Raw genomic sequence first — 17,329 nt, 5'->3', positions numbered from 1 at the left:
TGAGCATTTCCTCAGTCTGCTAATATATCTTCAGCATCTTATATCTGCTCACAAGTTTTCATCCTTCTGTCCATTTCTTTTCTCATACTCTTTATCACTTGGGAAATTATTTACCTTGAAGAAAGAAATGTTGGGTTTAAACTACCCATGAAAGCAAACAATAGATTTAGGTTTGCTGTTGTGTTGGGTGGAAAACAGCTTTGTAGGTGTGTACCTATGTGGTCCTTCAAGGGCCTGATTTTCTGTACAGGGGGTCTTTTTTAATCTCCGGGTCCTTGTTGCTTTGGAAGATGAATGAAAGGATTTCTGGGTCAGTTCCATAGAGATGTTTTCTAATTTGGCAGGATACTAGAAGTACAGGGAGAAGGGAGTGGAAGAAATGCCTGTGAAGGCTACTTTTTTTCCTGGAACAAAAGAGAAACAGAAAGAGAGTTAAATGGATGAAATGTATTTGAAGCAAAAACTGCTAAAAAACCCTCAACCAAACTAAAAGATCTCTCCTTGTGATTTCCCCCACCCCTAAATAGGACAATCCCTTTCCCTCCTGCATAGGGGATGTGTATGAGTGTGTGGTCCCTCTGCTGAGGTCCCCTGATAGGTGGTTGCAAGCTTCTGCTCTGTACTTACGTCAGTTGAGTCGTGCAGAATGGGAGCTGCAGGTCAGACCTTTCCATGAAGATCTCACCTGTCTTGATGGGTACCTGCTCCTTATAGGCTGCTTAGACCACCTCAAGTAGCTCCAGTTCATCTTCCTGTGGGGCTGTGTTTTATGAAGGTGCTGGTGTGCTTGCATGCTCTACTGAAAGATGGTGCTGTAATGTTCTCTACTGCACCCCAGCAAATACAACGAAGGTGTGTGGCTGTGCTTGCCCAGTGTGTCTGTGGAGAGGCTCACTACCTGGGTTGGCTGCAAGGTCAGGTAAGCATTCTGCATTACTGCACCATTTCAGTATCTTCTGGCTCACTGCCATGTAAGTCTTGATCACATCACTTGCTTGGGCAGCGATTGGTGTCTTAAGGTGGCTGCGGGTTTGTTCTCTCCCTCCTTACCCAAGTGGTTCAGCTGTGCTGGGGTTTACAGGCCTTGAGTGGCAGCATGGAAAGTATGCTGTGCTATCTACTGGTAAATCTGTAGTACGGTTCCTCTTGAAAAAGTATTAAATCTGGCATGCGTCTGACTAAGCCATGTGTCTTTGCTCCATAGCATGTAAGAAGTGCTTCCTTTTCAGAAGAAATTATTCTAGATGTTGCTGTTTGTGAGGAGCAAGCAGCTGTGACAGTGTTGAAGGGAGGAAATGGTGCTGTTTGGCGTGGCCCTGACAGGAGAAGGGTGGCAGACTGGAGCTCATTTGTAGGAGAGGGTTCATTCCACCTGCTTCAAAGTGTTGTTAGCAGTCATAAAAGCTCTGTGGTCTTGCTTTAGCTTTGGTCTTGCTGCAACCCCTGCAGAAGCAAGGGGCAATGTGGCCTATCCTGAAAAATACTGATTGTGCTTTTTTATTCTGTTCCCAGGGCCCAGTCATTTACGCGCAGTTAGATCACTCCGGAGGACAGCACAGCAACAAGATTAACAAGTCAGAATCTGTGGTCTATGCTGATATTCGGAAGAACTGAGATGAGATCCTAAGCTATCCAAAGGAAAACACACATTTGGACTGGAATTGCTGGAACAGGATTTGACCCAGAGAACTCACATGTGGCCTTTGATGCCTAGGCTAGGACCAATGCATGTGCATACAGAGGGAAAGATATATATGTATTGTGTGTAAATAGTCTATTTAATCGTACAGAAGTGAGACCAATGTTGCATGTTGAAATGTGGTAAGAATTTTGCTTATAAATTGCCAATATTCTTTTTTTTTATCTTGTGTGACGAGAGAAAGTGAAAACTCGCATCACAATTTTAAAATATTTTTATCTTGATTATTAATGGAGAAACTGGAAGATGCCTGAAGATCCTAGACTGACCTGGAGATTCTTGTTTTGCATATAGAGCCTAATTTCTTTTGCTGAGGTGAATACAAAGAAGGTATCTCTTTACATTCACAGAGTTCTTTACGTTTACAGGGTATTCATCTTTCCTTGGTCAGATTCTCAGTACAGGCTGCCTTATCATATAAACTAAACACTCTCACTTGGTCTTGTAAGCCAAACTGTGACTCCTAGCTATCAGAAATACATGTCTTAGAGTGTAAGTGAAGGAAGTGTTTAGGCCTACCCAACCTGTGTAACACAGGTCATGGGACTGTTTACTTCTGTAGAGCCCATCTATTCAAGCTTACTCTTCTAAGGTACAGGGATAGTGTTGATCTAATGAATTTTATGAAATGGTAGTTTACCTGTGAAAACTTAAGAGCTACTGAGTTAAAGGGATAGGAAGGTATAGCTGTAGGTGGTTGCCTCAAACTGTTGAACCTTTCAATGAAATATTTCTTCCTTGAAGCTCTGTCATTTCATGTAAGTGTGAAAAAGGGCTCCAAGGGATCTAGAAGCTCTAGTACTCCCTCACGTCTCTTCCCTGGCTCCGTTATACCACTGTCACTTTCTTATAGATGCTTTGTCTGTTCTTAAAAGCCTGTAGTGGAGGCTGAATGACCTCTGGAGAAAATCTAGGGCTTCACTCTTTGCTTTTTTTGATATGTAGGTTTTGGGATTATTTTTTTTTGTAACCTGTATTTGCACAGAGGATGTGGAGGGCAGTTTATTTCCTTCCTCTCTGCAAGTCTACTACTTGAATATAATTTCCCAGGTTCTTGTTTCTAGATTAAACTACTTGTAGATTTCTAAGTATCTCTGATTGCTCTCTTCTGCTGAAGAGGATCTTTCTTCAGCTCACCCATTTGCATCCTGAAATCTGGTGCTCAAAACTAGAAGTGGCATTCCAGCTGTGGTCTTCTCAGAGTAGCATATAGCAGAAAGATTTCTATTTTGCACATCCTAATGTGGTGTTGGCATTTTTGTAGCAGCAAATAATTTTCATTTTGATCTACCACAACCCCTTCTCTCTGATTCTTATCCATTTCCTATTCAGGCCATTTCACAGAATCAATCACAGAATAGTTGAGGTTGGAAGGGGCATCTGGAGATCATATAGTCCAAACCTCCTGTTCTCAAGCAGCATCAACTAGAGCAGGTTGCCCAGCGCTGTGCCCAGTTGGGTTTTGAGTATCTTCACAGATAGAACCTCTACAATAACGGGGCAGCCTGTTCCACTGTTGGATCACTTAATGTTTCCTTGTGTTCAGGTGGAATTTCCTGTTTTTAAAATTTCTTTCCATTGCCTCTTGTCCTGCCGGTGAGCACTACTGAGAAGCATGTTGCTTCTAGTTCCCTCCCACTGAGTACTTATACACATTGATGACATTCCCCCCTAAGCCTTCTCTTCTTCAGGCTGAACAGTCCCAGCTCTCTCAGCCTTTCCATGTATGAAAGATGCCTCAGCTCTTTTATTGTATTTCTGGCCCTGCACTGGACTTGCTCCAGTAAGTTCATATCTCGTTCTGAAGAGCCCAGAACTGGGCACAGCACTCCAGGTGTGGCCTCACCAGTGCTGAAGAAAGGGCAGGGAAGACTCCCCTTGACCTGTTGAGCAATACTTTGCCTAGCGCAGCCCAGGATGCCCTTTGCAGCTCGGGCACACTGCTAGCTCGTGTTCCACGTAGTGTCCACCAGGACCCCCACAGGGCCTTTTCTACAAAGCGGCTTTCCAGCCAGACAGCCCCCAGCATGTATTGTTGCATGGTATTGTTCTTCCCCAGGTGCAGGGCTTTGCACCTCTCCCTTTTTTCCATTTTCAACGTAATGAAATTCCTCTTAGCCCAATTCTCCAGCCTGTCCAGGTCCCTCTGAATGGCAGTATAACCATCTGGTGTGCCAATAGCTCCTCCTCATTTTGCATTCTCTGCAAGTTTGTCTCTACTGAAAATATGTTATGGCTTTTTCAGACCTCAGTTGAAAAATTGGTTTGAATTCTCATTCTGTCTTCCAGTGAGCTTGCAACACTCTTAGCTTGATATTTGCAAGCTTAAGCCTACATTCCACTGTAAAATCACATAAATGAAAAATAACCTTAGACCCATGGCAGACGCTTTCAGAACCACATCAGATAACCCTTTAATTATGATAGCACAACTTTAATAACTATTTTGTGTACAGTGGTTTTCTCCCCAACAAAGTTGGGTGTGCCTGCACTATATTCTTTCTTCAGAATCAGACTTCACTTGTTTCCTGCCATCTGCCTTTGTTAGAAGCCTGATTAAGATAGAATGAATCCTGCTGCTGCTACTTTCCTGATCTACCAGGCTGTTAACTTCCCAACGCTTGTTTTACACTTAATAAGAAACAAATGTTTTTGACATGGTTGATGGAGAAACTTGGTTTTGATCTGTGTTCATACCTGTGCATCACTATCTTTCTCACCGAGACATTTTAGAGTAAGAGGGAGAAATGTGATGAATGTAGTGATCAAAAACTTGCTGCTATGAAAAGATAGGGCTGTCCATGGCTCTGAAGTCTGCTACTAATGTTTGTTTCTTTTCCTGCTGGAATATACTGGAGAACCTGAGCATAATCCTGATCTGGTGCTTATTTTAGAAGCATACTTGAATGGTGCTGACTTTAGGAGACATGCTGATTGGTGCTAACATTAGGAAACACTCTAATCTGGTTACTGCTAACTAACTTTAGGAAACCTCTCCTATTTCTTTTGTTTAGCTACAGATATGTTCATATTGCCTCTCCGCTTTGTGAAGGCAGAATTAACTTGGAAGTTATTTTTTTAAATGCTGAACATCTTTTTTGAAAGAAACAAAAAGTCCCTTCCCCCAAGAACAGCAGAAATCAATCTGAATCCCTCTTGTGTGAAGGCTGGTGGTTTTTAGTTTTGGTTTGTTTTTTGTTTTTTTGTTTGTTTGGTTGGTTGGTTTTTTTGTGGTGGAAACATAAACAATGTAGCTATTAAATAACTTATTCAGGCTAAAGCCAAAGGGACTTGAGGCAATGTGAAACACTTGCGAACTTTCTGTCCCTGAGGTTATCTTAGCTTGTTTAATCATACGATAACCTGTGCTGATGAAAGGGACTGATGCTAAGTTGGCTGTCTTTAAGTAACGTCTCAGGGGACAAAGGACTTCTACTTCCCTGATAGGTAGCAGGCAGAGATTAAAGTCAGACAAGGTCATCGTATGGTGATGTTACGGTGACCAGAAGTTTACCTCTGCTCTACTGCTATTCTCTTAATTCTCTGTTGGTGATCTCTGCAGCTGGAAAGACACATCTTGGACTTTGAGGAACAATTAAGTATGTTGTAGTACTGCTGCTAGTTCTTTTTTAGGACCATTATTTTAAAAATAAGTGCTGTGTGGCAGGCTTGCTGCAGCACAGCCAAGGGGCAGGCAGCCTCTCTTGAGGCAGTAGCAAATTAAGACTCTTAGGTGGGTCATCGCTCTTGGATAGTGGAGTTGGGGAAGGTCTGTGTGATGTAAAAGACTTGCATTATTTTTTTTTTCATCACACAAAACAAAACTCGGATCAATCTGAAATCCATTTCTCAGCCAAGGGGGGCTGGAGAAGGTCTTTTATGGGTAAAAGTGACCTGCCCATTGTAGGAGTGCAGTTTCTATCACCAGCCTGGGCTCTGGCAGCTAAACCAGCTGGCACCCCCTAGAGCCAGAGGTATGAGGGGCATCATTCATCTTCCTGGGTTTTAACAGAAATGCAAAGAGTAAATTGGAAGCTGTCCTCAGTGCCTCAAATCTCCATTGCCCCTTTTGACTTCAGCAGTTGTTCTGTGAGGGAGGTGGTCAGAACGTTCATGGAATGGCATCAAGAGCCATTACAGGGTGCATAACGTCCCTTTAAGTAACTGAATGATGTGTCACTTAACAACTGAAGACCCGTAGGGTTTTGTCTTCTCTCAAAGCTTTAGTGGTACTTCAGTTTGTGACTAGAGTGCTGGAATTAGGTTTTTAACTTTTTTTAAACCTGTGAGCACTGTTTAGGTAGCCATCTGTCTTGTACCTGCAGTAAATGTGTATATGCAACTTAGAAGCTGCATTGCCTTAGAGTGGATTCATTGAGGTGAAGCATGGGCTGTTTGATTTATAACCAGAACACCTTCACTCTGTATTGAAATCTTGTCTTGCAATTTTACATTATTAATGTATCTACCTAGGACCTCAAATACAAAACATTCTTATGGTGTAGTAGGTGATGGAAAGGCTTTCTCTTGAAAACCATCAAAGCTGAGAAGGTGGGTAAGATTTCTGGGCCGTGGTCACACACCCCTGCGGTGCTAGTATTTACGTAACGTTTTTATAGGAGAGACTACAAAAACATACTACCTATGCTCAGCAATTAGACTCTTTCTGAGGCTTCTCTTTCCCTTCTCTTCACTGCCCTGAAGCTAATAAGCCTGTTCATTTAAAGGTATTTTTGCACTCTGAAATTTAAGTTCAATACCTTAGGAGATCAGTGTGCTGTGCAATCTTTTCTGTCTCCCTGCAATGCCAGCTATTTTTATGTGGTAAATGTATCGGAAACATAGGCTGAATTCTTTTGTAAACCTCTGTCTTGGAGGTATATGCAAGAGAAAGAACGTGTAAGACAGGTGTATAATCTGTGTGAGGGAGCTGCATTGCATGGCCTGATTACATGAAGAGCCAGTGTTCCAGCTCTTAGTGCTTTTGCTTTTACAGACTCATCTGGAAACAGTTATCTTGGATATTTTTTCTTGAATGAACTTTCATGTTTTCTATTGTAATCTTGTGAATATTTTAATACACTCTTTTTTTTTCCCCATTACTGGTTTGCTGGTCAAGTCTTACCTGGTTAGGGAATGGGAAGGGAGGAGGACTGAAACACACCACCTCTCTTTCTGGCAATATTCTTCAGTCACTGCAGACTGTCAGCTCAGCAAACACCACAGCTGGAGAGTTTACCATTTGAACTAATGCCCTGCATTACCACTTCACCTAGGAGTACTAAGAAATCCAAGTGAAACTGTAGCACAATATGCATAGAAGAGACACAGCTTCATGGCAGAACAGCCTCTGAAAAAGGGGAGCTGACAAGACTGACAGGTGCATGTCTTGTCAGAATCGAAAATATTTTCCTTAAAGTATCCTGCTCAAATACTTGGCACAGGATAATAGACCATTATACGTAGGGTGATAAAGGAGGGGACAGCAGTGCCACAACAAGGTGCTGTAGCTCTTGTAACTATAAAACCATTTCCTTCCCTCTCCACCTGTGCTACGCTGGAATGGTAACTCAAATGGGACTGGGGGAAAGTAAGAGGAGACCTAGTAACAGGACTTTGCAAAACTCCAGTATTTCAAGGCCTTCATTTTCCTGAAAGTTGAATACTGAAGAAGCTACTCTGTCCCACAGGTAGCTTTTTCTCTCGGATATAAATTCCTGACTTCTGGTATGGACTCATGGCTTTGCTGGAACAGGTCTTAGAGAACCTGCCATGCTCTGAGAAAAACTGCTTTACAGGAGAGTAAGTAGGGAGAGACTTTCAGGGAAAGCTTCAGTGTTTATTTCAAACATGCCACAGATGGAAGCAGACCATGCCTCTAGAGCTTTGGAGAACTGACATGTATTATGTTTCCTGAGTGCACAGCTTCACAGGAAACTGGTATGTACTTAAGAAGGGGGTGAAAGAGGAGTAATAGCAGTTTTGGCTGGTTATTTTTCACAGTCCCAAGAACAAAGTACTTAAATGCACCAACCTCCTGCCTCTAGTTGTAAAGGATGAGAGAAGCTAAAATAGCAGTGGCACATACAGGTTGCCCTCCTCTTGTTAAAGATGGCAGCAACTGGGAAACAAACGAAGATCTACATAGCTGAAGCTGAAAAAAATACTCTTATCCTCCTGCAAGTATGGTAAAACTCCACCCAGGTCTGACCATGACACAAAAGATCATTTCAGTCGGAGGCTCTGGCTGACTGTCACCAGTACTATGTCACTCCTGGCACTGTCAGATAAGTTGGGGCCCAGCAACTCACTCTAGGCACAATCTTTCTTTTAAAGAGACAATACTAGACACACAATTTTACTTCAGTTTAAAAGGCTGTACTTTATTTAAATGTATGGAGATACTTTTGTTACTTGCACTTAGAAAACATTTGCTCTCTAAATATTTAAATTTCCTCTTTCATTTTCTCAGAGGAAAAAACATTAAAATTAGTGAAGCTAGGTCCCATGGGGAAGGATTTGTGCGTTGTTGAATTTGATTTGTTGGGTTAAGCATCTCTTTGCTGCACTTACTCTTGTTTTGCTTTTAGTTCCTGTTTATACCTAGAGGGGGGGGAAAAAAAGAAAAAAGCACAGAGTAAGACTAGAGCATCAGTTACAGTAACAGTGTCTTCCTAACAATCTGTTCAGCAGAGGAGTTTTAAAATTACAATGGACTTGAGGGCAGTAACTCAGGATGAGATAGTTTAGTTCATGTAAGTAGTTCCAAATTACTTTTTAAGTTTGTCTCATTCCTGGCCAGTGCTGAAGCCAGAGAACTCCCTCAAAAAAACAATAATAAAAAATAAATAAATAAAAAATTTAAGATGCTGCTCTGCTTAAGAACACTTTGATCCAGCTGGAACTGACGTGATTCTACACTGTAAGCTGACAGAAGTACAAAGCTCATGAGGAGGTGAAAGTCTGTCCTCTTTGTCAGCCAGATCTACAGCTTTTAAAGAATGCCTTAGACCTAGAAACTACAGCTTACACACAGCATTCCTTAAAACATGTTCTGGCAATATTGAAAATATTTAAAGCATCACTCCCACTCAGTTGGAAAACTAACAACATAACAAAAAGTTCTACCACATTCAATTAATTGTTCAGTTTGTCTCTCCTGTTGCACTGCCATTGAGGCTGGCAGAATTTATAAATTCCTGGTTAAGATGAGGTGACCTGAATGCTTGGTTGCAGTAAGTAAAGTAGCCCTTCTTAACACATACCTCCATATTCTGAAGAGTTGAGAGCCACCAGCACAGCCAACAAAGAAGTTTACAGCAAACAGACTCCAGTTTTTAGGAATAATAACTAGAGAGTACCTTGACCAAATAAGGCCTGTTGAATGAGAGGGAAAGTTTAAAGATGTTAAGTCTTTACAGCGAATATTCCTGGCAGACAGCAGTGCAGCAGTCCATGTACCAGTTCTTTTAACACATGGAAATTCTTTCCAGTTATGTTAGTGTAATTACCCTAACATGGTTTAATGACTTAAAAGTCTGTTCTAAAAAAGTTAGTATATCCTCCAAGATATAGTGACTTACCAGGTCAAAACAAGTCATTTACTGAAATGAGTGGCGTCATTGTAACTTAAGGGATGAAACTCATCTCTTAACTCAAAACAACTTGTTCTGGACAATTCCAAATTCAGAGATGTGTAGAAAACTGTTATATAAACACAGAACTCCTACAGATTTAATAATAAGAATAGGTCTGTACCAGAATTATCATCTGGCAGCAATACTGAGAGCTAGCAAATTACAGTTAACCCTTTTTTTATAGAAGTGGATTAGTACTGATGGAGGATTTGGAAAGAAGTGTATACAGTTTTAGAGAGGTTGCTGTGTGAAACTATGGAGTAACTTTGGCTTTACCTGTGGCCATTAGTACTGCAGACTGTGCTGTGCTGAGCTTTTCTGCTGGTCTGGTCATATCAGCCATTCCAGCACATACCAAACCCTGTAAAGAGAAATTCACTGAGCACCAGTCCAATACCAAGATCTCCTGTAACAGATCAAACACTTTACAAGGGAAAGCTGCTTTGTAGTTCAGTGCTTATTCTATAAGCATCATGCAGGAGATGGAATGCATTATATGAGCAGAGTAATTAAAACTCTCAGAGACACCATCCACTTCTAGTCCCTTCTGGTAAGAATAAGAACAGAGTTACGGGGGGTGCAACTGGCTCTCAATATTCCCAGGCAGTGGCAATTTTGTATTAATTTAAGAACAAGGTTAATTTAAATTACACAGATTTTTATTAATGTGTGTACACAAATTTCTTATGCACAGCTGCTTAAAAAAGCAGCAGAAAAAAATCCTGGTTTTCATGCAACAAGTAGAAACAAGGCCCTTCTTTCTAAAGCTCAGGCTAAGATACTACTGTAGGTGTGGCACCATATTATCTTCTCTCAGCTTCATTGGATGAGGTAAAAGTGCTTTTTTTTACAATATAATTTCAGTAAAAGTAGAAAACTTACAGATTAAGTGAGGAATAGCTTGGCTGATCTACTTGACATTACTAGCAAACACACTCCTTCATTTGTTTGGTTGTGTTATTGCCCTCTACTGGAAATACAATTTCATGTTCATGATACAGGATTTCATAAAGAAAACCCCCACAAAAAAGCCCAAAATTCCAAAAGTGAGAGAGTACTAATGCTTTTTATTTATTGACTGCCACTAAGGACTTCTTTGGTTCCAATCAGGAAGCCAGTTTTTGAGGGCAGAGACTTGAGGCCACGTGCTGTCCCCCTTATGGGACCAGTACTGCTGCAGCAGTGCCACCGAGGTGCAGGCTTCCAGCTCACTTGGGTAACAGCAGTAAATGTGCCTTTGCCACATCGGGGGAAAGTAATTTTAACTTCCCAATGAAGAATTTCCTCCATGCTCACAAAAGAAAAATTGTCTGTAAGCTCTTTTTATACAGCAGCAGTTGACACAAGCCTGCTCTGAAGAGTTGGCTGCATGCTCAGGCTCAAGAGCATGTTGCCTGGGAGAGCCTCTGAGAAAGGGCAAAGTTAACCATGGTTATTGCAGCTCCAGTTTAGATTAACAAACTTAAGTGCATAATGTGTTGCCTGTGGCCTATAAAAAGTTGGGGTTCACACTGGCAAACTTAGGAACCAATTGGCAATAGGAAGAGCAGGCTACACCCTTGCTTGTTATCAAACAAGGAGATCAAGCAGCTTTATGATTATTTTACTGGCTGTTTATTTTATTGGTACCAATGCAATAAGTACTGGTTGGAGGCATAAGGACGAGTATAGTGAATTAGGAGGAAGCATATACCTCACCTGTGCACAAACACATCCAAGGGGTGTAACCAAGTGGGAAGCAGAACTGGATAGAAAGCAGAGAGCTACAGACAGCCAAAATGGCAGTTTCCTTTTTTCTTTAGTTTTCTCAAGATCACCTTGCAATCCGACATGCTTTAACCTGCTTTCAAACGATGAGGCTTAGGAATTGCCTTCCTTAAGATAAACTCCTGTCTTCAAATTCCTCCATCTCAGAAGAAATACAGGCTTTAAGAGTTTTCAGTTATGCCAGTTCGCGCCTACATTGAGCAACAGTTAGTGTTTCACAAAAGCTGCTATGAAGCTTTCAGTGAAGAGTACAATTTTTCCACAAAGCATTTTTCCCTTGTTGTATCCCCTGCATGTTGTACTATATGTTATTAAGGCTAATTTTGTTCCTCTCTGTATATTAAAAATGTGAGCCTCAGTGTTAACTCTTTCTGTAGGCTCATATAGCTGCTGGGAAACGACTGATTGCTCCATGAGCTGCTGCAGATTGCCCTCTGACTGACATCCAGACACTAGCTGGCATCTTATACTTACCCATTTCATAATAGGTGCCCAGAAAAACACTGTTTTGGGACCTAAGGGAAGAGGAGAGAAAAAATAAATTATTCAGTGAGATGTGGCTGTTGTAATACCCACAGCATGTTTCAGTTTTATTTTGTTTTTTTATTTTTAAATAATTAATTGTGTATATTAGCACAGTCTCTACCACTGTACAAGCTTTGTCACCTAATACTCATAGTTGGTCAACTCGGTACATCAGCCTTCAGTTGTGTAATCAATCAGTCCACCTATTTCTGCAACAGATGAGTAGGATTTTGTATTTCCATTTTTATGCAAACGAGGACACTAGAGCAGACAAATGCATTTATAATTCAGAGAGTTAGGATAAGGTCTAGGAATAGTGAATAAAAATTTCTATATAATGAATAAAAGTTACTCTACAGGTGGACTAACAGAATTAATATTTGAAATCTTTGTGAACTGAATATTGTAAACTAAAACCCCAAAATATTTTATTACTGGTACTGTAACAAGTCAGTCCCTCAGTGCCTTCCCAAATCACAGCTCACCTCTTTGTGATACAGAAGACATGTTCCACAGCAGTATCAAATAGTAAAAGTGAGAGTACAAATTGCAAACATAAGTAGCAGTGAAGTCACAAGGAGGGTGTCCTCATTCACCTCTGATCTGCACCTCTGAATAACCATGTATTTCTAGCAGAAGCGATGCTTCCTACGCAATCAACACTACACCCCAGTAATCTACGAATAGGCAAAGGAGGATGATGGGGGAAGAGGACAAAATCTAGAGAATAAATGGAGTAAAAGTCAATGGAATGGGAACTGAGGGGAAACATCTCTCTTTCAAATACATGTATGTTACAGCAGTGCTAAAATAGCAACTGGCTGATTAAAACAAAGTGCTGTAATGCACACCTGCGATGTGCAGACTGCCAACCATGCCTGAAATCATTAATCTAGGACTACTGCTCCAAGTCTTAAAAGAGAGGCCACAATCCAAAGTATCACACTGGGAGACAGTCAGGACACTAGTTCAAATTTCTTCAAAACATTTCAAGTTTTAGGTCTCACTAGGCCACTTCTCAGCATTCTGATAACATGCAAGATGAAGCCAAGTTTTCACTGTAATATGTTACATGAGTAAAGTTTTAAAATTTAAAGAATAAACACTAGGACTTTGCCTGCTTGCTTTTTATGTGAGCTAATTTTTCACTAACAATTCAGCCTTAAAAAGGCCTTGCAGTAACTATTTATACTCCCTGTTTTAAGCACTCTCAAGTATAAAACTAGGACTTGGGAAAAATTAACTGGTAGGTTTCTCCTGCAATGACCTGTGAAACAACTCATAATTTGGGGATAAGACTAACTATTACAAATACCAGTTGCTCTGTCACCTTAAAGCCAACTACAGAAGGGCAGGGCAACTGCAAAGCAGAATGCAACAAAAACTGGCTTGGCAACTTTGCATAAAGCCCTCTTATACCCACAACTGCTTGTGACAGCAATCAAGTTCCAAGTTGCAGTTAATAACAACAAGAACCACATTACTTTTCATTTGGATAACTGAAGATCTCTACCTATACAGGATTTAATATTTTTTTTTAGGATGCATGGGGTTGTGCAGCCACTGGAACTGTCTAATACTGTTGCATAAATATGGCTCAATACATTCTTTAAAGTTATAAACTTCAGTTGCTGTTATCCGAGGCAGCTACTTAGAATGTCAGTATCAGGCTGCAAACACAGCTCTTTATAAACCAGTCTTACAGAGGTCTCACAGAAGTAGCTTTCATTACTATCATCTATTTTCTTGTAAACACAACTTCAGATATGGAGTACTGCGGAATGTAGGGTGAGTATACATTATTAAATCAACATTCCCTAAACAACTATTAAAGTTTTCAAGAAGACTGACATTAATTTTTATTGATAATTGATAACCAGATAATTTAAAACTCCTGACTACAAAAGTAAGAAACAACTGAAGACAAATAAAGTACCAAGCCAAGCTTGTTACATGGGAAGACTGTCAAATGCCATCAGCTGAGCTGCTCCTCCCCTGGAGGCATGCTAGCAAGCACTGAGCCAGGGCAAGTTCTTCCCAGATCCTGACACCTAGGATTTTTCAAGGATGCATGTGACAGCAGCACATCAGAGCAGGGACATACCAGAGGCTAATTTGGATATTCGTGTCCATGTCCCATTTATAGAATTTAGCATTCCCATTAAAGGTAAGAAGTCTTTGTCCCGGTGAGTTTAGTTTAATCAGGCAAAGTAAACCAAAGAGGCCAAAGGAGGAGGAGTACAAGCTCAGCCCATGCTTCCTGGTGGCTGCCAAGAGCAATGTTCCCCACTCTGTGACAAGCAGGGGAGTTGGTGTGCTGTGCCCCAAGCCCTTGACTGTTCTCCAGCAGCCTCGCTGTGTGCAATGTCAGCCAAAGAAACAGCTTTTCAGACCATGCATCCATTGTTTTACTGGAAGCTTTCTTTGTGCCAGAAAAGAAGTAAGCATTGTTCTTTGCTTCTTACAAGTGATTTATAACTTCATGATGATGATACTTATATTCCTAAATTAGACTAGAAACTTAGATACTACCAGAGATAAAATGTGAGCCTTTCATTTTTAATCTACTTGTTTTGCAATCAGAGTGACATATATGGCATAAATTTCTCACAGACCCACCTTCAAGACATTCAAGGCTGAAACAGAAGTGGCAGAGGTTCAGTTTCAATACCTACTTGCTCTGTGGCTTTTCTGACACCATCAGGAAGGGATTATGGCAGATATATATATATATTTATATACACACACATACCTAAACACGCATAGTCCCTAAAAACTGGATTTTGTTTTTCTTAATTTAATCACTCTGATGGTGAATAAAAGCAGCCCACAGGCAGTTCTGTGAAGTGAAACCTGCAAGTGAACCTCCAAAGCCTTTTTCAATTAGTACTACAGTTCTGATGAAGAATGATCACAGATATTCCCAGTGCTTTCCGTGTCTTGTATTCAGTAACAGCAATTGCAAGCTGACACATTTCACACAAAATGACTGTGGCACTCAAAGGCTTGGTTGGCACCTTTACAATGGAAGTGCTAGGCATATTGCCTCTGTAGATACAAAAGTTAAATTTGGTCTAGTGAATTCAGTACAAATCAGACCTTTTGATAACTGCAGTTTTCACTCTTTGAACTGTAACTTCTTTGAAGCAACAACTTTCATTTCAAGAGAGAATTGTTTTGAAGGATGGAGCGACAGGCTGAAAACTAAAGCAGTGATTATTCCAGGTAGGTGAAGAGTCAAGGATGCATATCACACTGAAACAAAACAGTGGGAAAGGCAGCCTATGGAATTCTAGAATTTTATCGAGCTCTCTTTTTAACTACCCTATGTGATTTGTTTACAGGGCAAACATCACCCCGATGGCACTGAAGCCGATCATTTTACCAGAGGTTTCTCCAGTAATACAGAAAAACATGTTTGCTCAGGTAAGGCCGGATAAGGGTAGCTCATTTCAGGGAAGCCTGAGCCCTTCCATTCCCGGAGGAAAGCTCAGGCTATGTCAGTGGATTCACCAAGGGCACGAGTTGTCTCCGGTAGGAACGCGGGCTTCAGCAGGAAGAAAATAAAGCCAACAGCAGCCTGACGGAGGCCAGAGGACGCTTCAGGACCCGGAGTCGCTGCAGCGCTCCCCCCCGTTTTCTCGGCGCAGCCGTTTGGAAGAAGCGGCTGCCGGAGCCTTCGGGCCCCTCTGGAAACCATCACAGCCCCTGGATCGGGATCAGCTGGCCCCGTCACTCCCCGGATCCAAACCGCGAAGGGACACTCAAGTACGCCCGCCTACAGCAGGGCAGTCACAACCAGCACCATCTCCGCGCTCTTGTTTATTTATTTTTCCCCTTTCCAAGTGAAGATACGTTTCCCAGAGGCGCGCAGGAGCCGGCCCTTCCGCGGCATGCCCGCTATCAAACCCGCAGTCCGGGAGGCCCGGCCCCGCAGCCCCCGCGGGCAGGACACCCCGGTCCCCGCCGCTCGGGCCCTCCCGCCGGCTGCCCGCCCCCCGCCCCGCCAAGCCCCAGCCCCCCGCACCCTCCCGCACGGCCCAGCCGGCGCCCAAGGTGACCCCCGGCCCCTCGCGCGGTGCCGTTCGGCCGCCAGCGGAGGAGGCCTCCCCGTTACCTGCCGGGTGGTTGTAAAAGGGCCGGAACCGCGGCGGCAGCATCAGCTCGATGCGGTCGAGCAGGCGGTGGTAGGAGGCGCGGAGCCCCGCGGCGGCGGCCGCCATGTCGGGAGGGCGCGGGGCGGGCGGGGAGCGGTGCGGGGAGCGGCGCGGGGAGCGGTGCGGGGAGCGGTGCGGAGCTGCGTCCCTCCGCGACCCGCCGTCCTTCCACGGCCCGCAGCGAGCCCCGCCCGCCTGTCACCCGCCGCCGGGGGCGGGGCGGAGCGCCTCTTCCTGCGCGCTGATTGGCGGCCTCTGCGAGGGGCGGGGCGGGGCGGGCGGCTTCGCGGAGAGCTATTGGCTGAAGCGGCCTGACCCCGCCTCCCGGGGCGAGCTGGCGCCGCGCGCCCGGCGGTGTGAGGGGCGCCTGGGGAAGGGCAGGAGCGCCCGGCTCGGCGATGGCGGCCGGGGACGCTTCACCCGCCCCGCCAGGACGGCCGGCGCCGGGCGCCCTGCCCCGGGCTGCGCGCCCAAACCCGAGGTGGCCGCGGGCGGGCTTCACGGCTGGGCCGCCGAGCCGGTTGGGCCGGCGAAGCCGAGCGTGCCCCCGCCATTCCCGCCGCTTCCCTGCCCCAGCAGCGGCGGGCGGAGCCAGCCCGGGGGGCGGGGCGTGGGGCGGGGCTCCGTGTGCGAGGGCGGGGCGTAGGGCGGGGCTTCGTGTGCGGGGCGGGACGTAGGGCGGGGCTTCGTGTGCGGGGGCGGGGATGCGTGGGGCGGGTCGCGGTGCGTGGGGAGGGGCTCCGCGGGGGCGGGTCGCGGTGCGTGGGGCGGGGCTGCGCGGGGGCGGTGCGTGGGGCGGGGCTGCGCGGGGGCGGTGCGTGGGGCGGGGAAGCGCGGGGCGGGGCGCGGAGCCCCTGCCGGCCCCGCCGCCGCTCGCTCCCGGTCGGCGTCTCGGCGCGAGGCGGGCGGGCGGAGGGCTCTGCGCGCGCGGGCCGGCCGGTTTCCATGGTGATCGCGCGGGGCGGGCGGCCCCAGCGAAGCGCCCGGCTCCCCCCCGGCCCCGCAGGCCTCCCCTCCGCGGGAGCATGTCCCGCGGGCACTGCCCCCACCTGCTGTGGGACGTGCGGAAGCGGAGCCTGGGGCTGGAGGAGCCCGGCCTGCTGCGGAGGCACTACCTGGGTAAGGGCGGGGCGGGCCGGGCCGGGGGGGCTGCCGGCCGTCCCCGCGGCTGAGCCCCGTGTCCCGACGCGGCGCTGCCGGCTGCGTTCGCTGCCCGCCGGCCGGGCTGTCCCGCAGCAGCGGTTGCTGCCGTTCCCAAGCTCCCAGCTCCCTGCCCGCGGCGGTCCCTCAGCCCCCCCCGGGGCGGGGTGCGGGGCACGGCGGGGCCCTCGGCTCCCTCCGAGCGCTGCCTCCGGTGCCCGGCGGCCTCGGCCCGCCCCGCTCCCGCCCCGCAGGAACTGTTGCGTGAGGGAGATCCGGCGGGAAGTTGGGCGGCAGCGGCGGATCCCGGCGGCTCAAAATAGCCCGGGAGCCGCGGTTTATGCCCCGGGGGCTGGAGCGAGGCTCCGGATTTACCGGCCCTGAGCCTCTCGAGATCGCTCGCC

General features: G+C 45.5%; 3 protein-coding genes across 11 annotated transcripts in view; 2 read left to right on the top strand and 1 right to left on the bottom strand.

The window, feature by feature from the left end:
* Window positions 1-6,798, top strand: part of MPZL1 (myelin protein zero like 1) — a 42,618-nt gene extending 35,820 nt beyond the window's left edge. For 2 of the 3 annotated variants that reach the window (XM_051644153.1, XM_051644155.1), the window contains one exon: window positions 1,513-6,798. In XM_051644153.1, the coding sequence (XP_051500113.1) occupies window positions 1,513-1,614 (102 nt within the window). In that variant the 3' untranslated portion in view covers window positions 1,615-6,798. The remainder of the gene's footprint in view (window positions 1-1,512) is intronic. The other variant, XM_051644154.1, reaches the window with a different exon arrangement.
* A 1,257-nt stretch (window positions 6,799-8,055) lies between these two features.
* Window positions 8,056-15,999, bottom strand: MPC2 (mitochondrial pyruvate carrier 2). The gene is made up of 5 exons (XM_051644159.1): window positions 15,746-15,999; window positions 11,578-11,618; window positions 9,613-9,697; window positions 8,965-9,076; window positions 8,056-8,302 (listed from the first exon to the last, which is right to left on the bottom strand). The coding sequence occupies exons 1-5, from the start codon at window positions 15,849-15,851 to the stop codon at window positions 8,269-8,271; spliced, it is 378 nt and encodes a 125-aa protein (XP_051500119.1). The 5' UTR covers window positions 15,852-15,999; the 3' UTR covers window positions 8,056-8,268.
* A 619-nt stretch (window positions 16,000-16,618) lies between these two features.
* The window catches only part of DCAF6 (DDB1 and CUL4 associated factor 6), an 82,894-nt gene continuing 82,183 nt past the window's right edge, over window positions 16,619-17,329 (top strand). For all 7 annotated transcript variants that reach the window (XM_051644150.1, XM_051644149.1, XM_051644152.1 and 4 more), the window contains exon 1: window positions 16,619-16,904. In XM_051644150.1, the coding sequence (XP_051500110.1) occupies window positions 16,811-16,904 (94 nt within the window). In that variant the 5' untranslated portion in view covers window positions 16,619-16,810. The remainder of the gene's footprint in view (window positions 16,905-17,329) is intronic.

This window comes from Apus apus, chromosome 1 (genome assembly GCF_020740795.1).
Source record: "Apus apus isolate bApuApu2 chromosome 1, bApuApu2.pri.cur, whole genome shotgun sequence".
Taxonomy (NCBI): domain Eukaryota; kingdom Metazoa; phylum Chordata; class Aves; order Apodiformes; family Apodidae; genus Apus; species Apus apus.
Note: the sequence above shows the minus strand (reverse complement) of the source record. Positions and strands in the feature narration are given on the sequence as shown.

What these genes read in the sequence shown, in the direction of transcription:
- MPC2 (XM_051644159.1), bottom strand. Translation starts at nt 15,851, where the DNA reads ATGGCGGCCGCCGCCGCGGGGCTCCGCGCCTCCTACCACCGCCTGCTC. An exon ending in GGGCACCTATTATGAAATGG is followed by an intron (nt 9,698 to 11,577) that starts GTAAGTATAAGA and finishes TTCTCTTTACAG; the next exon opens with GGTTTGGTATGTGCTGGAAT. An exon ending in CAACTCTTCAGAATATGGAG is followed by an intron (nt 8,303 to 8,964) that starts GTATGTGTTAAG and finishes CCCCCCCTCTAG; the next exon opens with GTATAAACAGGAACTAAAAG.